This window comes from Xenopus laevis, chromosome 3S (assembly GCF_017654675.1).
Source record: "Xenopus laevis strain J_2021 chromosome 3S, Xenopus_laevis_v10.1, whole genome shotgun sequence".
Classification (NCBI taxonomy): domain Eukaryota; kingdom Metazoa; phylum Chordata; class Amphibia; order Anura; family Pipidae; genus Xenopus; species Xenopus laevis.
The window spans coordinates 107,201,603-107,222,311 of record NC_054376.1 but is presented as its reverse complement, the minus strand read 5'-3'; the positions used below and the strand labels follow the sequence as shown (position 1 = coordinate 107,222,311).

The following is a 20,709-nucleotide window of genomic DNA, read 5'->3' as shown; positions in this document are numbered from 1 at the left end:
TCAATCCTCTCTGTTAAATATGAATGGCAGCGGTTCTCATAATATTTGCATTCAGCCCATTACTGAATACCAACAAATAAACTAACCAACTCAACAGCAACAATTTTTTTATGTATGTGTATGGCATTAAAAATATTTTTTGGAAGGCATCTTTTAGATGTTATTCATTAGTCGTGGTAGCAATGCTGCTTCCAACTTACATTGTCGACCATCTTTTTCTGAATGGGTTTTTTTCACATCCTGGACCTTTTGACCTTTGTATCCAGAAAAGTTCATGACCTGGAGAAAAATGAAGATACCACAATTTCAATACATTCATTTATAACTCCCACTTCAACTTCTCAGTGGAATGAAAAAAACAAATGTTCAAATTAAAATGGCAGTGGGTTCCATTTCTGCTCAGCCAAGTCTTTAATACTGGGGAAGAAAACAAAGATTGTGGAAATATTGTTTATATAGTCCCCTGCTCATTCTGATTTTCAGCTATATTTTGACAATTAGTGTGATGTGCTTTTTCCTAAAGCTAACACAGCCACCGGGTCTTCCATCAGCATTTGTCACTTATAAACTATGGTCATCAACAGTGGTGTTGTGTCAGAGGCAAAATCTTTCATGTAGAGATTATAAAGAACTTAAAAATGGCTGTGCCAGTCAGTAGTAAAAATACTTACACCTTCATAGAAACCTTTTACGGTAGACTTTCTCCTTTGCCTTGGATAGCTTTTCACGATCATTCTGGCTCTGAATTTTTAGTTAATCACAGACCATTAGAGCAGAGAGGTTACTATAGCCTGGTATATCAATGATTGGTACCTGGAAATAGTTAAAGTAAAAAGGATAGTCAACTGGTCAGTTAGTTAGACTTCTCCAATGGTACATGCAGCTTGACCTCAACCTCAAATATTAAACCCACTTGCAGTTTCATCGACTTTGCTCTCAGTACAGTCAATATACAGGTTCAAAAGGCAGCACCATCTCATCTTTTATCCCATACTTCTGTCTCAGTGCCTACAATTAAAAAGCACAATTACTCCAAATTACTCAGGTATTGCACCATTCAGATTGCCTGTTGTTTTTTCCTATTAGAATAAAATAAAGTGTGAAGACAAAAAACGATTCTGTAGTAACATACAGTAATAACATTCATAGAGGAAAAAAAGCAGTTTTTAGGAACATCGGGACAAAATTGTGATGTAAAATCCAGGAAAACAATTACTTAAAATCAGGGAAATGCACCCATTGAAATGCATTATAATTTGGTGGGACCACAAATAAAAAATGTAAAATGCCGGAAAACTTAAAATCAGGGGACTTAAAATCGAGGTTTCAGTGTAGTTTAAATGTGTTAGTAAACTGTTATTTCTCTTGAAGGTTAGATCAACTAATGTAGGATTTTTAAATTCCTTTAATCTGGAATCATGGAGATATAATCTCTTGGGCAGACATTGCAGGCTTGCTACAGACCATTCCCCACTTACTTGGATGAGCCCGAACTAGCGTAAAATATACCTGTATTAAAAGCGCAGTTAACATACATTTTTTTGTTAAAGACCAAAATATGATGGCATTGCTTCAGACAACATTTTTTTTCTGCATCACTGTATTCATTCAATTCTGAGCGAGAGTGGAAATATTTCTTGACATGGCAAAAAGCCCCTAAGGCCATACAAACCTGAAAGTCTCAGGTACAGTAGTTCATATTTAAAACAATGAATACAAATTTACATAGAATCAACCCCATAAATCCAAGCTTTAATCTTATAAACATTGAGTTGATATTGTTAGGTGGGTGGGGAGGAGCACAGCAAAGAAAGCCTGACCAGTTGACCTGGTGTTGAGGTCCAGTTAAAAGTTCAACTGCAAAAAGTTTAAAATTACCTAAATTAAAGGAGCACTAAACATTACTTTTAATTCTTGTTCCAAATAACTACCATGCCCTTTGGGCAGAAGAACAGACTCCATGCTAGCTTATTATAACACTAGCTTTGATAGACCTGATGTAAAGATACTTTATTTAGCTTTAACCTCAGGGGTTTCGTCTGAAAGACAATGCCACCATGCTAATTTTGATTTCTAGTGATTCGGTTAAGGATACTCACTTGCTTCTTCTTCAGGTCACTCAGGGCTGCTATATCATCTGGTGCATTAGACGCTAGTTACCACACCAGTGCCTTTGCAAATATAAGGAAAGGGAAGGGGAACAAACAATTAAGGCACAAAGCACAAGCAGATTTTTTTTTTAATATAACAAAAGAGCAAATAAATCAGCAAATGTAATGCATGGAAACATTTCATAAAGAGGAATATCCATTGTATATACACACAAGCAACATGGCCAATATCTTGACTAATTTTTTTTTTTTTTTTTTTGCTTACATGCAGGATTTTGTGGTCCTGCTGTGCATTCACAACATAATCAGAAGCCTTAGTTTGGCCGGTGTTTTTCCATGGACTAGAAATCAGTGTTTTTCCATGGACTAGAAATCAGAATTGTAACCTTACCTTTATCTTCCTTAATGGTTAACATTGGAAGAGCATAGATCACTTAATAAGATGTCAGTGGGGCAGACAGAGCAGCACCAAGAATATCCTAGCAGGTAAGGAGAAAGCAAGTTAAGAAGAAGTAGGACAGAAAATGAAATCAAGGTTATTTCTAATATGCACAAACATTATTTCAGGGACATCAGGTATATGAGGGTCAGAGCCATAGACTCTGCAGGTAAGAGGTTTAATGTCTGCATATCTTCAATATATATCATGCCGCTTTTGAAAACTAAAATATTTATTGATGAGTGCTATAAAAGTGTGTACCTCTCCCACAAGCTCCTTGACAACAGGAACAACGCCATTGTCTTTGGTGATGCCTTGTTATGACATATGCCTGGCTGCCCTTTGAGTGCAAATGAATATATCACCATTGAGTGTTTCAAAAGCAATGTATGGCATATCAGGTCTCAGCCAGTTAGTCTATCTCAGGGCGCAGGGTAGCTGCAACAGCTTCAACGATAATTTGTAAATTTTATAGAGGACAACGTGAAATGTTTAAATGTTTCCGGGAGCCAAATAAATAAGTGTTTAGATGAATAAAGCAAGCAAAAAGTTATTCTAAAACTAAATGCACACTGCTGTGGCTATCCAAGACTGCAGATAACATATTTTGGTTCAAATGTAGAATTAGCAAGTAACAAAGCTTGGATTATTATCTACAAATACGCTGAAGCTAGGTTGAGGAAGGGGTATGATATACACCATTTGGGACTAAACCACTTGCCTAATGTATATATTTCTAACCCATTAAATTTAACTGAAAGATTTGACATATTCTCAAGTATCAAAAAAAAAATCCTTATACTCCTAAATGACACAAAAAAAAAAACATGCCTCCCTAAGGAATATTTTATCAGTTTTTACCTTAATTTTGTTGGGAAGGGCTCAAGAACTTTCATCTTGATTAGCGTGTATTCCTGGGGTCCAACACTCTAATTAAAAAAAGGATACATTAAAAAGAGTACTTGCATTTAAATACAGTTAGATGTGGCAATTTATTTTGTCAGGTCATAAAGAGTATGTGTATAAACCAATTCAGTATATATAGTATAAAAAAATTGTTTCAAAACCCAGAATAAATATGAATGGAAGCAAAAGCCAACCTCTCCGGTTTGTCTGTCGTGGTCCATGCAGGGCTGCTCATCTCTTGGGGAATGGATAGTGTACCTTTAAATAAAAAAGAAGCACAAGATTTTATTTGAAACGGAAAGTGATAATTTGGGAAAACTCCCAGAACCATCCAATAAGATTCCTGAGAACTCAGGGTGTCCATACATTCTTTCCTTTGGCTTTGTCCTTGATTACCACCACCTCATCCTCTTTCTCTGCAGGCTTTTCTTCCTCCTCCTCATCTTCCTCTGGGAACTGAGGCTGACAGCTATACAACTCTATTTCTCTTTTTAATTTATCTGCACAAGCCTGAAGGGACAGGTATTAATAGGATAAGTCACATAAGTAATCCTCATTTCCCAATATATAAAAAACAAATTTTACAAGACCTTCATTTTGCAGTAGATGTCTCTTTAAAAGACACTACCAAACAGTAACCTCTTCTAAATATTTGCTTTGTGTTACATTCATGTGCTTGATCCTTATTTTACTGAATAAATATTAAGCATGTAAGCAGCTGTCTAACGTAATTCTTATTTTCGACAACAGAACAAGATAGCAACGTCTTCATCTTCAAAATCTTCCAAGTAATCATAAGACAATGCATGACCGTTTGACTTGCTTTTTAAGGTAGTGTCATTCATCGACTAGTGAAAGGCCTCCTCTCCACTTGATTATTGCTGTGTTGTTCTTTTAGACCCTCCTACAGCTATTTCACTGCTTACAGGCTTTGCTTCACAGAAATATAGACAGCTGAATGTATATATTTTATTTCCCTAAATTCCCAGCAAATTCCTGGGAGGGTAATACTGTATGGCCTCAATTGATAAACTTCAACAGTGCACTAATTCCACAGGCAGATAGCGTAAAGGAGATAAAGTTGACCATACACGGGTCGATATAAGTTGCCAATTTGATTTGATGGAGCCAAGTTGGCAGCATAAAATGAGTTATCTTTACACTTATTGGCCCATGTATGAAGGTGTTCCAGTGGGCTTCCCTATTCATACCTAGCCAAAAATTGTCACATTGGGCCTACAATAAGATCAGCCCAATTTGGCCCAAATCATGGGGAGGGGGCAAATATCAAAAGTCTGAGCAGATCTCAAGGTGTATGGCAAGCTTATGCCTATGCCAGCAAAGTTTTTACACTGTACTAAGTATAATTCTGCAGAAATTCTCACCACCTTTAATCAGTCCCTTGTCAGTATTTGTGGTCGGTAACATATATTGGTAGATGAGTTTTCAAAAGAAATGAGAATATAATGCCAACTAAGAAGACAAACAAAAAAAGTATTGGTATAACCAGAATGTTACAGATTTCAAGGGAAGACATAATAATAGGGAGTACAAATGAATAACTGGAAAGCAAGGATAAACTACTATACAATGTAGTCTTACCTTGATTGACATGCCAGTACAATGCAGGCCAAATGGGAAGAGGCATATTTTGCCTTTCAGTCTCTGATAACCAACCGAAAACTATAAAATAAAAGGTAAAAGTTTATTTTAGATTAGTCAATGATCATTAGGTCAAAACAAATAATTTTTTTCTTTAGAAAGTGTTATTTTCTTACTTTTCAATCTTGAGTTGTAGCTATTCAAGTCAATAACAGCAAGTGCAATCTGGGCTTATGTAGTGTAATACATTTGTATATGTATATGTGTGTAATATATATATACTATGTATATAGTATGATATTCATTATATGTATGGTGACTGGACACTAAGCCTATAGCTATGAATATTTGTTGGTTTATCAATCTGAGGGTTTGAAAATGTAATTTGTCAGTGCACAGTGCTTCAACTAATGAGGAAGAACTTCCTAAAGTACTCAGGTTCCCATAAACACTTAACAGAAAGCAATATGGTGTACATGCAGACAACCCTTCATACCCAATCACTTTTATCAGGGACCATTTAGACTTTTAAGACTGCCACAGAGGGACTGAATAAATGCCAACCCCTCCCCACACACACACACCACCACCTTCTGAATTATTTGACCAGCCAAATTCAAAGGACCATAGTTTGCCTGTTTCATGTCACTGGTTCCAGACAAATGTTGGTTCTCCTCTACTTTCTATTCCATGACCCAGTATAATGAAATATATCGGCATTTACCTCACATTTAGACAGCGAGAATGTGTGCCCCAAGTGAAGAAAGGTTACAAGGTATTTATTTGCCTTTGCTAAGGAAGTTAAAAAAAACAACATGACAAAACAAACTGACATAACAAACTGACATTTCTACAAAGGCAAGTAATACATTTAGGGGGTTATTTATCAAAATCTGAAAAGATCCCACTATTTTTTACCTCAACCAAATCCACACTGACTTTTTCCCCCTATTCCCACAAATTCTTCTTGTGCGGAAAAAGTCACAATAAAACCGTAAACAAATCAGAATCCTATGATTTTGCACTCGAAACTTATTTTTTTGTAAAATCACCAAAAAGCTATGATTCTTTCGGAAACCCAGCGCAACTCAGAAAATCTGCCAATTGATAATGGGACATCTGCCATTGACTTTTACATGTTATTGGTAGGTCTGAGTTGGGGTGCTTTTAACATCGGACTTTTAACACCATCAGACTTAAATTTGTACCATCTGAGAAGATTGTGAATTGAGAGTATGCGTATTCATGTATTTCACCTTTACACTTTTTAATATGATTTAGACCAGTAATCCCCAACCAGTAGCTCGAGAGCAACATGTTGCTCCCCAACCCCTTCGATGTTGCTCACAATGGCCTCAAAACAGGTGCTTATATTTGAATTCCTGGCTTAAAGGCAAGTTTTGGTTGCCTAAAAACCAGATGTACAGCCAAATAGAGCCTATTGTAGCTGCGAGTCCACATAGGGACTACCAATATCCAATCATAACCCTTATTTGGCACCCCACATTTTTCCTGCTTGTGTTGCTCCTCAACTCTGTTTATAATTGAATGTGGCTCACGGGGGGAAAGGGTTGGGGACCCCTCATTTAGACAGTGGTGTTCTAAGACAATTTTTATTGGTTTCCTTTCTCTATTCTGTATTTGTTTTTTAATTATTTAGCTTTATGTTAAGTAGTTTTCCAGTTCCAGGCTGTATAGAAAGATCAGTAATAAAATGTACAATCCCAATCATTCTGCAGACTCACAGAGCACCAGTTTTCTACTGCCAATGACCCCCATCTGAAAGCTGAGAAAAGCATAAAAATAAATAAATAAAAGAGGAGATCAACTGAAAAGTTCCTAAGAATAGGATATTCTATAATGGCCCCTTTAATATGGAAAACTGCCTATCATTTTTCCATAGGATGATAGGCTATCTAAATTATTTGGAGGTGCACACATTAAAATTATAGCCCATAGTACAAGACCTGCAAGCAGACTGTACTGTTTAAGAAAAAAAAATAACACTACATTCTGCAGAGCTTTAAATAAACAGTATTTTGTGTTAAAATATCAACTAAATCATACAGCATATTTGTCCCATTACAAACAAATAGGCATAAGAAATATCTTATAAGATCTTAACACACTTGATTATTAAATTACAAAAAGACACTTTAAACAAACTAAGAATGATATTCTAGTTAATTAAGCAAATACATCTATATACAGGCCCGTTGAGTTTAGTGCTGGGTTACACACTAGAAGAATAAATCATCATAAATTAGTCCGCATACTATTAAAGTTATTGGGTAGGAAGTCCCACGGCCTTTCTCTACCGGGTTCTCAATATGACATAATCCTGGATATCACTGAAACTTGTTTCAAATCAGAAGGCCTTTATTGAGGTTAAGGCACAGACGACAATAGATAAGGACCCTTGACCTCAAACTCTTTTTCATTTAGAATGAGTCTGGAGTGCTGGCCAGGTGTATGTAATGCTAAGATAAGTCACCAATGAATAGTAAAGGCATGATTCACTAGGTCATGTGCAAGGATTGTTTATGCACACTCCCTTACAAATATCTCATTTGTTTCTGAAATATACTCCGACTAAATCCGCACAAGTAATTTCTCCCTATTGATCAATACATTTTCCCTGAAAATTCCCAGTTCAGGAAAAAACTCGAAAAAAACGTGAAATTAATCCGAAAATTTGAATCATACAAATTTTTCAGTTTTTCCCGCCTGAAAAATCGGATTTTTTTTTTCAGATTTTTGCCTGAAAATCACAAAATCTTTGAAGTTTTGCACGAAAGCCAGCGCAGATCAGGATATCTTCCTGACTTCTCCTATTGACTTTTATAAAGTTTTTTTTTTTTCACTAAAAATTCAGATTTAATTTTTGGCATTCAGACTTTACCTTTCTTCACTTGGGGCACACATTCTCACTGTCTAAATGTGAGGTAAATGCCGATATATTTCATTATACTGGGTCATGGAATGGAAAGTAGATAATTCAGAAGGTGGTGGTGTGTGTGTGTGGAGGGGTCGGCATTTATTCAGTCCCTCTGTGGCAATCTTAAAAGTCTAAATGGTCCCTGATAAAAGTGATTGGGTATGAAGGGTTGTCTGCATGTACACCATATTGCTTTCTGTTTTATTTGATATTACACACCAATATTATTGCACTGGAAACCTTTATTTCCGCTTTGGCTGGCTGACACTTCAGGAAATTTGAACCCTAAAGCTTCCACTAATATTATATAATATGATTTTATGATCTTTACAGAAACTATACAATCCCCTTCCAAAGAGATGCAGCTTGCATAGCTAGAAGATGTTTAAAAAGAGGTGTTTATTGGTAATATGGAAAATTGTATTCATGCAGTTAAGGCCATTCAGTGTTTATGTGTCTCAGAATAGCACTCTGTATTTTTCATTACCCAAAGGAGAGTGAGAACTGGGAATATGAAGGGGATGGAGGATAAGTACTGACTTTACTCTGAGTTGTGTAATGGGTGCTTCATATGTACTATATGTCTGCTTGTATTTGTATAATTGATTACTGTCAGTGGCAGAGAGAGCATTCACATTAATCAGGGAACTAGCAAGCTAAAGGGATCTTCTCATTATATGAAAGACACGTTTTGTGGACTTGACCAACTGCCTACAATTCAAGACATTTAAACCAAGTCGTATTCCAGCCTTTTAAAATGACTATAATGTCTATCAGGTACACCTATATTCAGTTCAATTATAACAGTATATCTAAACTCCAAACAACTACATAATGCTGTTTAGGCACTGGGCATTCCAAAGCGCTAGCTCATGATGGGATCAGTATTTTAGACCAAGGCTGTCAATGACAAATGCATTTGCTAAACAACCTGCTATAAAAAAAATAGCTTTACACTGTAACTAAAGAACGAATCCCTTGCATGTGATCCTCTTGTCTATCCAACAGTTACAAGTAATAAAATGAACTCTTACATTACTTGATCTTAGTAAACTACAACTTTGGTCAGTAATAAAAAGACTTTCGAGCACAAAAACAGTTGCCCATTCCTATTGAAAGACAATTCATATAAATGCCAGCTTTCACTAAGTTCAGGGAATATTCGCTGAAAGTAATGTAAGTAAATCACTGCTGTCCAACTGATTCCAGTTATTCACTATATTACATGTTGGCTAGATTATAATTAAATGATGTCATCCAAAGTGGTAATTGGAGCTTTTGAGCAGGCTGGGGGCCATCAAATATTTTCAAGGGCCATCAACATCTTGCCTATGGGTCTCCAGCTTGACAGCCCTGATGTAAATAAATTTGCTGAGGCTGCAAAGTGCTCCAGATATGGTTTATTGGAATATTTTACTTCTTTTGTAAGTTCACGTTGAACAGTTCAATCTGATGTCCAGGAATATACAAAAAAGCAGAAAATAAAATGAATGAAAATGCTATTCCATGGTATTACTGTTATGCACACACAGGGCTGCCATTAGGGACGCACAGGGGGTACGAGTGTACCGGGTCTGAAGGAGGGCCCAACAGTGCTGAACTTTTGAAAGAGCCGAGTCCCCCTTGACAGAGCCAAAGTCCGAAGCCGTGTCACCTCCTTCCGAAGTCCTGAATGCAGAAGTGCTGAAAAGCCGAAGTCTCAAATGTGGAACTGCCGAAATGCTGAACAGCCGAAGTCTCGAAGCGGCGAAAAGACCCGAAGCCACGAAAACAGCCGAAGCCACAAAAACAGCCAAAGCGAAGTCCCAAAGTGCCGAAAAGACCCGAAGTCCTGAAAACAGGCGAAATTGAAGTCCTGAAGCAGCGACAAGACCCAAAGTCCTCTAAACACCAATGTGTGTTTTTTTTAATCCCTTGTCCATCAGTGTTTTATTTCAATACTCTATAGGCCCCTGCCACCAATTTTTTTTTTAAAAAAAACATTCTTTGGGGCCCCAATTTTTTTTTAACTTGTAAGGGAGGCCCTGGCGCCAATGCTTTTTTTAAAAAATGTTCTTAGGGGCCCCAATTTTTTTTTAAATTGTAAGGGGGCCCTGGCGCCAACGTTTTTTAAAAACATATATTCTTCGGGGCACCATTTTTTTCCTAACTTGTAAGGGGGGCCCTGGCACCAATGTTTTTTTAAAAAATATTTTTTGGGGCACCAATTTTTTTTTAACTTATAGGGGGGCCCTGGTCATCAATAGCTTTTTATAAGTTGTGTGTGTGTGGGGTGGGGGGTACCTTTTTTAGTGCTGATGTCTGTGTGATCTTTTAACTGGCGAAAAGAACCGAAGCCACGAAAACAGCCGAAATTGAAGTCCTGAAGTGGCGAAAAGACCCAAAGTCCTCTGAACACCAATGTGTGTTTTTTTTACTCCTCTGTCCATCAGTGTATAATTTCAATACTCTATAGGCCCCTGCCACCAATGTTCTTTAAAAAAAATATTCTTTGGGGCCCCAATTTTTTTTTACTTTTAAGGGAGGCCCTGGTCACCAATAGCTTTTTATAAGTTGTGTGTGTGTGTGGGGTGGGGGGTACCTTTTTTAGTGCTGATGTCTGTGTGATCTTTTAACTGGCGAAAAGACCCGAAGCCACGAAAACAGCCGAAATTGAAGTCCTGAAGTGGCGAAAAGACCCAAAGTCCTCTGAACACCAATGTGTGTTTTTTTTACTCCTCTGTCCATCAGTGTATAATTTCAATACTCTATAGGCCCCTGCCACCAATGTTCTTTAAAAAAAATATTCTTTGGGGCCCCAATTTTTTTTTACTTTTAAGGGAGGCCCTGGTCACCAATAGCTTTTTATAAGTTGTGTGTGTGTGTGTGGGGGGGGGGGGTACCTTTTTTAGTGCTGATGTCTGTGTGCTCTTTTAACTGTGTTGTGGAGTGGGAGGGTTCTGGGGTGGACGGGGCCCAGGGGGCCCTGAAAATTTTGCTGTATGGGGCCCCCTGATTTCTAATGGCGGCCCTGTGCACACAGGTCTGGACTTCAGGTCTGGAATCAAAATAGGCCCTGGCATTTAAAGTACACAGAGGCCCAAACGACCCAGACACAGGCCCAAAACACCCCCCCACCAGCCCAATAAATAGTGACTGTATATGGCAACTTGCAGCAGCCCCTCTGGCATTTGCCAGAACCCACAACTTGCCAGTCTAGGCATGTATGCACATTGCCTTGCTACCAACACAACCAAACCAAAATGGAAACCAAGATAACCCAGTTCAATAAAACTTCAAGCCCCTCTCCTTCAGCATAGTAAGGGGATTTATTAACCCATCAGATTACTTCAATTGGGTTCTACACATGTTTGTCGAACCCAACTGACTGACTGAGCTGCGGACTACTCTGACAATACTTGCAAAGGTCATCTTATGTGTGGACAGAATTATAGTATAAACCGTATGTCTACCCTAATTCCCCTTTATGGTGAACAATGGCTTCCACGTATCTCTGACATGCGCATTACCGCATATATAGATAAGCAATACCTAGTCCATTGGCACCTTTGAACTGAAAAGTATATTTCTTTTACACTGAGACATGGGGCCTTATACACAGGCATTTCAATGCACATTGACTGAAATGCATTTTTGAATAATTTACTACGAAAAATAAACCCTAATTTCATACCTCCCAACATTTTGGAAATAAAAAGAGGGACAAATAAGTTGCTGCATACTGCCGCACCCCCTAATTGCCATGTTCATATTACCAATTTTGGTTATGGAACATATTTCTGTGTTTTTTTTCCGTTATTACATTTTTGCTAATGAAGGTGAATTGCCCAAGGAGTTTAACTTCTCCCAAGGGACTTGTTATCTTATATTGTTACAATTACTTATTTGCTTATCTCAAAATTGTTACAAAAGTATCTTATCTGCAGCTGTGGCTGTTCTGGGTTCTCTGCCAAAAGCCAATTGAGTTAGAAACATTGTTTCTTTTTCTGGCTGTTCAGTGCAGAGAAAATTGGGACTTTCCAGTACAAACGAGGAACTGCGGGGTGAGCTGTCAAAAGAGGGACTGTCCCTCTGAAGCGGGACAGTTGGGAGGTATGTAATTTTTGTAGGCAATTATAAGTAATATATGGTGTTGCTTTTACATGGTGCTAAAAAATTTATACTATCTTTAAAAATAGCCCCTTTATTAGAGCTCCCTATAGATGTTCTCTGGTCCCTGTCTGTTTTCCAAATGAGGGGTGGGCGTATCCTATCGGTCCCTGCCAGAAGCACAGTACGAGAGGGACAGCCAATCACAGCCCTGCAGTCACTCAGCACATGCTTCAGTTCCCTATCAGGTCCTGCTAGCTGCTGATTGGTTCCTGTCCTACCGTGACGTGAGCTGCTCCCCTGCACAGCCTGGGAATTGAGGGAGCAGGAAGTGAAAGGAGGGACTAGTAGGGTTTTTGCAGAGATATTGAATAAATCAGCCTGAAACACTACTTTATAAAGCACAATTCTTCTGTATCTAAATGAGTATAACGCACTGGTATATTCTTCTTATTTTACAAAAAATGTCTCCTTTAAAAAAAACGGATCTGGTTACCAGTCTAAGGCACAGTAGATGCAGAATAGAATCCTCACACTTTTCTCCATGCGGCAGCGAATACTGCTCCCCACGCGTGGTCCGCCTACTACTCGCTGAGCTCCGCCCACACAACGCACCAATTGGTGGCCTCTCGCCGTATGCCGCCAGATGATTGGCTGGCTCAAGCTGTCCGTCTTCCGGCTCACCGTAGGGCCTTCTGCTGGCTTCTAAGTTGTACGGCCCTTGGTTAGGGGACTTGATCCGGTGTTGCAGCGAGGCCCCCTCGGGCGGGATATCCCGGTGTCCATCGCTCTCCCCCATATCCTTCGCAGTCACCGGGACCTGCTAGAGAAGCGACACAGAGGACAGCAGCAGTCCAGAGAATGAGGAGCATTTGTATCGCGATATCGGTGCGATAGTGGCGCCTCCACGCCCCCCAAATCCGGGCCCTTGCTAGCCGCCGACATGCTGATAGAGAATGTGGATGCCTTCAAGACGTGGCTGGCCAAGTTACTGGAGCCCATGTGAGTAGCTGCTACAGGCCTTGCTGGGGGGAGGGGGCAGTGGCTGCAGGGCAACAAGTCACTTGGGGCGACTGGAATCAACACTGACTTTGCACATTAACGCTTGCCACATGGCTCAGACACAAACCTGTCACCATAAACTACATCTCCCAGCAGCCTTAAGGGACCTCGAGTATTCTGAGGGGTTGTAGTTCGAATATCAAGTTTAAATTGTCCTCCTAGTGGCTTGCAACCCAGCCTGGGCATTGTGCAAGAGAATATACCCCTAATAAGACTATGGAATGTCGAGTGGTGTGGTTTTAGCTTAGCCTGGTTGAACTACAACTCCCAGAATCCTATGCATGCCAGACATTGTAGCATAGCAACAACTAGAGGGCCTCCTATAGCCATACCTGGGCTGGAGTACAGTAAGTACTAGGTTGGGTTATCTGAATTACAGACACTAGTGATTCCATTGTAACATGGAGCCAGAGATCATGGCTATCACTTGCAGTCATTTTAGATATGTCTGACCTCACGGGAATTTTGGTTTATCCATACCCGAAGGGCACATAGTTTACACATCACTGTATTAACTGTTGCATGTCCCATCCCTTGGACAGCTGAGTCTCTGTATTTAATTCACAGGTGGGGGGTTGCCTGTGACCCTCATGATTTTGTTTAATTTGGGCAGGTGCTGCAAGTTGCCAAAATTCAGTTTTTCTTTATTCTGTACAGATTTTCAGTACAGCATACCAACATTTGAAGCAAGTTGTATTTTCTTAAAGGAGAAACAAACCCTTGCTACTAAAATCCCATACCTACCCTACATAGACCCCCTCCCTGCTGCCCCCCAGCCTAGCTGCTACCTTTGCTAAATGCCCCTAACTCTTTACTTAAAGCCCCCATACAGGGGCCAATAAAAGCTGCCAACAGACCGAGTTGGCAGCTTATTGGCCCGAGTGTGGGGCCATTCAATGGGCTTCCCCGATCGATATCTGGCCCTCGATCGGGTAGGTTTAAAAATCTGGTTGGATGGCGGCTGCATCTATTCGTGTATGTGTTCCAGCCCCTGTCGGATCCATTATGATCTGATCATTGGGCCCTAGGGCCCAAAATCGGATCAGCCCGATATCGCCCACTTCAGTGTGGGCATATCAGGGAGAGATCCGCTCATTTGGCGACATCGCCTATTGCCACCTTTACCCCTCGGTGCCGATTCTGTCCAGCGGAGTTCACGGGCGCCATCTTCAGCCGATTCGGTAATCTTCGGGTCTTCCGGCGCTTCGCCAATTTCCGTGACTATTGACGCGAAACAGAAGAATAGCTCCAACTGCATATGCACCCATACGGCACTTCACGAAGATTACCGAAGAGGAGAAGATGGCGCCCATGAATTCCGATGCCCTGAATCTGCACCAAGGGGTAAGTAAAGAGTTAGGGGCATTCAGCAAAGGTACCACCTAGGATGGGGGGGAGCAGGGAGGGAGGTCTATGTAGGGTTGAGGGGTAGGGGATTTTACGAGCAAGGGTTTACTTCTCCTTTAACCCCCTTTTAATATGTTTATACGTTTCCCCAAAAGCATTTTCGCTGCTTGTAGACTTTTCCTTCCATTACAGAGAGCAGAGCTAGTCTAGCACAGCTGTGCATTTGGGATTCTCTTACAGTAAATCCCATGGGGTCCCACACTATAAGAAGCACTCAGTACTTATAAGTCACGTGGCCGTGCAAAGCCTCCGTTCCTCCAGCATCTCAGATGTTGGTACTTTGCAATACCAGATCTTTTTGTTTGTATCTGATAATCATGTTTGTGGCATCCCCCTTGAAAATCAAAATGAGTCTTTGGACACTTTAAAAAGGGGGGGGAAAAAAAAATCTGAAATTTAATTACTTTGTATCTGAGAAGTTGGCAAGGCACAGAATGTAAACATATTTCTGTCAAAAAAGTTGGCAGCTAATTAAGTTAATTTTGACGGTATGTAGCACTGGAGCTTTGTGCCCTCCATGAGTTATAGTTACTTTTTCTTCTTAAATGAGTCTTGAAATATCGGAAACTGTGGTTGATCACTTCTTATTCAAGAGAGAATTGCATCAGGTAGAAAATAGAGGCACAAATCTATAAACACAGGGGTTCACCTTTCAGTTAAAGGGATACTGTCATGGGAAAAACATTTTTTTTTTTTAAATTGAATCAGTTAATAGTGCTGCTCCAGCAGAGTTCTGCACTGAAATACATTTCTCAAAAGAGCAAACAGATTTTTTTATATTCAATTTTGAAATCTGACATCATATCCTGACGAAGGGAGGTTGTACCCCCCGAAACGTTGATATTGGTGGTGAATAAAAATTAAAGAAAACTGCAGAAAATTGGTGTGTGCGGATCCATAATTGAAATTGCTACTATTGGAGGGCCTCGTCAGGCCGGAGGATAACCAGCACCACTAAAGCAGAAGAAGTGAGTAAAGTTCCAGGAGTGCGGTGTAACCACTTCAATACAATTTCCCAGCTGCCCCAAGTCATGTGACTTGTGCTCTGATAAACTTCAATCACTCTTTACTGCTGTACTGCAAGTTGGAGTTATATCACCCACTTCCCTTTTCCCCTCGAGAAGCCAAACAAAAGAACAATGGGTAGGTAACCAGATAACAGCTCCCTAACACAAGATAACAGCTGCCTGGTAGATCTAAGAACAACACTCAATAGTAAAAACCCATGTCTCACTGAGACACATTCAGTTACATTGAGAAGGAAAAACAGCAGCCTGCCAGAAAGCATTACTCTCCTAAAGTGCAGGCACAAGTCACATGACCAGGGGCAGCTGGGAAATTGACAAAATATCTAGCCCCATGTCAGATTTCATTATTTGCCCTTTTGTTCTGATTCTTTACAATTTTCAAATGGGGGTCACTGACCCCATCTAAAAACAAATGCTCCCTAAATCTACAAATGTTCTTTTATTAATATATATATATCTTCTTTCTATTCAGGTCCTCCCCTATTCATATTTCAGCTTTATTGAAATCAGTCCATGGTTTCTAGGGTAATTTGGACCCTAGCAACCAGTTGCCTAAATAGTAATCTGGAGAGCTGCTGAATAAAAAGCTAAGTAACTCGAAAACCACAAATAATGAAAAATGAAAACCAATTGCAAATATCCCTCTCTACATCATACTAAAACGTAACTCCTTTTACTGTGCTGAGTTTCATAGTATTACATTTCCATGATATATAAGTTTTGGCATCAAAATATCACATGTGACCTAGGGGTTGAGTACTTGGCACAAGTATGACAAATGTAACCGGACTAATGTGCCCATTATAGGTACACTCCTCAGCCAAGAGTGTTGGTACACCTGCCTATCCAACACATACTTCCAGTGCAAACTTAGTCCTCCCTTTGCTGCTATGGCAGCGTGTTTACTTCTGGGAAGATTTTCCACTAGATGTTGAAATTCAAATTTCAATGGAGGAACACGTATCTGCACTACAAATGCCTAGAAAACCTTCAAATCTGCAAATAAAATTTTTTATTATGCCCTACACATGTGCCCACTCTCTAGGTAAGTTGCCATGAGTCAGGAAAAGTAGGGGGGAGGAAGGGGAGCCCCAAAATTTTTTCGATCTTTTTCAGCCTATCAACCATCATGTAGAAAACACGCCAGCGTTTTTTGGGACTTAGAAAATTTTTTGACTTTTTTTGAAAAAATCCCTATCTACTCTATTGCGCTTCGCCAGGTCTGAGGTGGCGAAGGAAGTCTAGCGTAAAAGGTAGCGTTCGCTACACTGCGCAAGTTAGTGAATTTGCGTAGTTTCGTCGCTAGCGAAGATTCGCCTGGCATAAGGTTGCGAAGTAACACTAGCGAAACTACGCCAGCGTTCGTTAGTGAATTTGCGCAGTAGCGAAAATGCCAAACGCTAGCGAATTAACGCTAGCGTTCGGCGATTCGCTCCTTAGTGAATTTGCCCCTTGGTTTCCAATTGTTGGTTACCAGGCAGCAACCAATCAGTGACTTAACAGGGGGCCACATGGGTCATAACTGAATGCTAAGGATCAATTGCAAGCTTCAATATATCCCACGTGCCCCCCTTCTAGTTGCTGACTAACAGCCTTTATACATTAGATTTTTGACTAACTATATTAAAAACATATTTTATTTTCCACAGCCTATCTATTTACCCAGTTTTTAAATTTACACTGAACGCTTCCTTTAAAGCTTCTAAAATACAGTTCAAGCTACTCTGTCACTACATATGGGCTACAGCAGCTCAAAAATACAACCACAAAACTCATTGTGATGAGGCCTTAGTCTCTATGGGGGGAATTTCCAAAAGTGGAGATAGCCCATTTTTGGAGTAAAAGCGGTGGTAAACTGGTGTAAAATACTTTCTCCATATTCACAAACAAAAAAAAAATCGAAAGGAAAAGTAAAGCTTTCAAGCAATTTTTTTTAGTTTTAGCTAGGAATGCACCGAATCCAGGATTCGGCCTTTTTCAGCAGGATTCGGCTGAATCTGAATTTGCATATGCAAATTAGGGGTGGGGAGGTAAATTGCGTGACTTTTTGTCAACACAAGGAAGTAAAAAATTTTCTCATTCTCACCCCTAATTTGCATATGCAAATTCGGGTTCGGTATTCGGCCGAATCTTTCACAAACGATTCAGGGGTTCGGCCAAATCCAAAATAGTGGATTCGGTGCATCCCTAGTTTTAGCAGCACCGAGACACTTGATTTAACACAATAAAACATATTGCTGATACAAATCCCTATATTATGCAAAAAAACATTCTTTGTATTTAGACCCTTATATCTTGTTACAGAAGTGGAATTACACAAACATATAGGCAAGTTCAGAAATCCCAGGTTATACTGAAAAAAAGGATGGATAATTTTGCTATGTAAAATAAACCCCTCTTTGGAAATTCCAATTTGATGGATGACTGACAGGTGTAGTAAGAGCTAAAGACAAATTCAGAAAAAAATTTGTTAAAATGCTGTGAGAGACAAAATCTGAAAACCGACGAATTCACAGATTCAAAATCTGTTTAAAAGACAAATTCACAAAAGTGGAGAAAGAGGTTCATGAATTTGGAGTGAAATACTACATTTTTATCTCGACTTTTATTTTGTCTCAATATCAGCACCTTTGTGAATCCCCCCCTATGTGTTATACCTGTGTTTTCGTGCTGATGTAGCTGTGAAAATGCAGCTGTTTCTTCAAAATAAAGGACAACCCCGGGGACATTGGCTTCGGAATGGCAATTTTGCTAAGCTTTCAGCATTACAAAATTCGACTGGATTTTTTATCAGCATGGATGTATGTTAGTTGAGTTACATGAAGTCCATATAAAGAATGTTCTCTCTGGATTACTGATGTATTTACATCTTAAATGGTTACTAATATAGATTATTAGTTATTGATATGATATTAGGGAAAACTCTCCATATTAAGATTTAATGTCTTGCCTAAAGTTTATTTCTCCGCTAACAATGTGATTTATTGTAGTGTAAACATACTTTTATACTAACTCCAGCTGTGGGAAGTTTGTTAGTTGCACTCATCTTGTTGCCACCTGTAGTCTGTTAAAGGAGCACTCTACTGCAGTGCTTGTGGCTAGGCAACGCGCAAACAATGATAATTAACACAAAAGTGAAACTGTATGCAGAGACCGCAGCTTTCGAAGACAGTAGTTGAAAAGAAAAGAAAAATAATCCTACATTTGCTTCTGTTATCCAGAATGCTTTGGACCTAGGGTTTTCTGGATAAGGGATCTTTATGTAATTTGGATCTCCATACTTTGTCTGCAATAAAAATCATTTGAACATTAAATGAATCCAGTACTAGAAAAAGGAAATCATTTTCCAAAACTTGAATTGCTAGTTTTAGAATTTAAAGGAGTAGTAAACCCCCTTTCTAACAAAAACCCTTACCCCCTGCCCTCCATAACCCCACCCCTGCACAGGAGTTACCAGAGGTAAATACTCCATAGCCAGTAATTACCTCTTGCTGCAGAGTCAGCACAGAGGAGCTCATGGGCGCCATCTTCAGCCACTTCGGTAATCTTCGGGTCTTCTCCCGCCGATTTGGTAATTGTCGTCAGTTTCAGCACATTCGCCGTTGTAGCGAACCGGGAAATGCTCCAACTGCGCATGCGGCACTTCTTTACTGAGATTACTGAAGTGGTAACTTCTGTGCAGGGGGAGCAGGAAGGGGGGCTATAGGGGGTAGGGGTTTTTATTAGAAAGAGGGTTTCCTTCTCCTTTAAGTCTCAGAGACAGCCTCTCCGTAATTCGGAGCTTACTGTATAACTGGTTTCTGAACAGACTTAACTGTGAAAAGCCTATCTCTGAGCACTATCTTAGGCAGCTTTTCTGGCATTTCTTGTGAATTGCAAAATGTATTTTCCCTCTCTCTGTTAGCACAAGTGTGGAATTCATTACATTGGTCATTGTTGGACTTACTTGCATCAGAGACTGTTGGATCAGTTTTGTTTCATTATTTTGCATGTTGCGGGGCAAAAGTGCTGTTTAAAGGGACGGTAACATGAATAAAATGAAAGTGTTTTAAAGTAATAAAAATATAATGCAGTGTCTGTGTTTGCTTCAGAAACATGACTATTGTTTATGTAAATAAGCTGCTGTGTAGCAATGGGGGCAGCCATTCAAAGGAGCAACGGATCAGGTTACACAACAAATAGCAGATAAGCTCTGTAGAACATAATGGTGTTATCTGTTATCCACTATTTAACCTGTGTCTTATAGCCTTTTTTCAATTTCCACCATTGCTACACAGCAGCTTGTTAATATGAACTATAGTAGTGTTTGAAGCAAACACATAAGTTTTACCAGTGCAGGGCAACAGGAAAATGTATATTTTCATTGGTTTTAAAAGACTTACGTTTTTTGGCGTTATTGTTCCTTTAAAAAGCAGTTGGTGTTTTTACATTTGGCTGCCTGTGTATTGTCTGTACTTGAAATAAATGACTTCGCAGCAGCTCAAAGTCAGCAGGGTTTTCATCCTTGCTGAGATAATCTTGTTTTCGTAGACTGCCCTTCCAGCTGCTGCCCACATGTGTACATCTCTCTCTTTCTCCAATGCATGCACATTGGCTGCCTACCCAGGATCTCGCCACTCTCTGCATGTGTTCACCTCTAAATAGCAGACATGACTGCTGGAATAAATTGGTGAATTAAAGGGGTAGAAAGAGATATTTAGGAGGCAGTTTTCAATTTGTTTTCCATTTAATATTTTTTTGGGGGGTTTTGAAATTACTTAGATTTTTGTTCAGCATCTTGAGATTAGGGATGCACCGAATCCACTATTTTGGATTCGGCCGAACCCCCGAATCCTTCTCAAAAAATGTGCCCGAATCCTAATTTGCATATGTAAATTAGGGGTGGTAAGGGGAAAACACTTTTTACTTCCTTGATTTGTGACAAAATTTCCCTCCCCAGCCCTAATTTTCCCCTTCCCACCCCTAATTTGCATATGCAAATTAGGATTCAGTTCGGCATCCAAAATAGTGGATTCGGTGCTTGCCTAATAGTAATAGTAATCCCTAATAATAACCTTTAAAGGTTAATTAAACCTTAAAATAGGGATGAAATTTAGCTGTCATAAACGTGCTCCAAGTGCAGGCTTT

The 20,709-nt window shown here is 39.6% G+C and overlaps 1 protein-coding gene and 1 pseudogene across 2 annotated transcripts in view; one reads left to right on the top strand and one right to left on the bottom strand.

Moving 5' to 3' along the window:
* The window catches only part of LOC108712405, a 34,225-nt pseudogene extending 21,518 nt beyond the window's left edge, over positions 1 to 12,707 (bottom strand).
* A 59-nt stretch (positions 12,708 to 12,766) lies between these two features.
* The window catches only part of rbm27.S (RNA binding motif protein 27 S homeolog), a 57,215-nt gene continuing 49,272 nt past the window's right edge, over positions 12,767 to 20,709 (top strand). The window contains exon 1 of one of the 2 annotated variants that reach the window (XM_018256167.2): positions 12,767 to 13,087. In XM_018256167.2, the coding sequence (XP_018111656.1) occupies positions 13,029 to 13,087 (59 nt within the window). In that variant the 5' untranslated portion in view covers positions 12,767 to 13,028. The remainder of the gene's footprint in view (positions 13,088 to 20,709) is intronic. The other variant, XM_018256168.2, reaches the window with a different exon arrangement.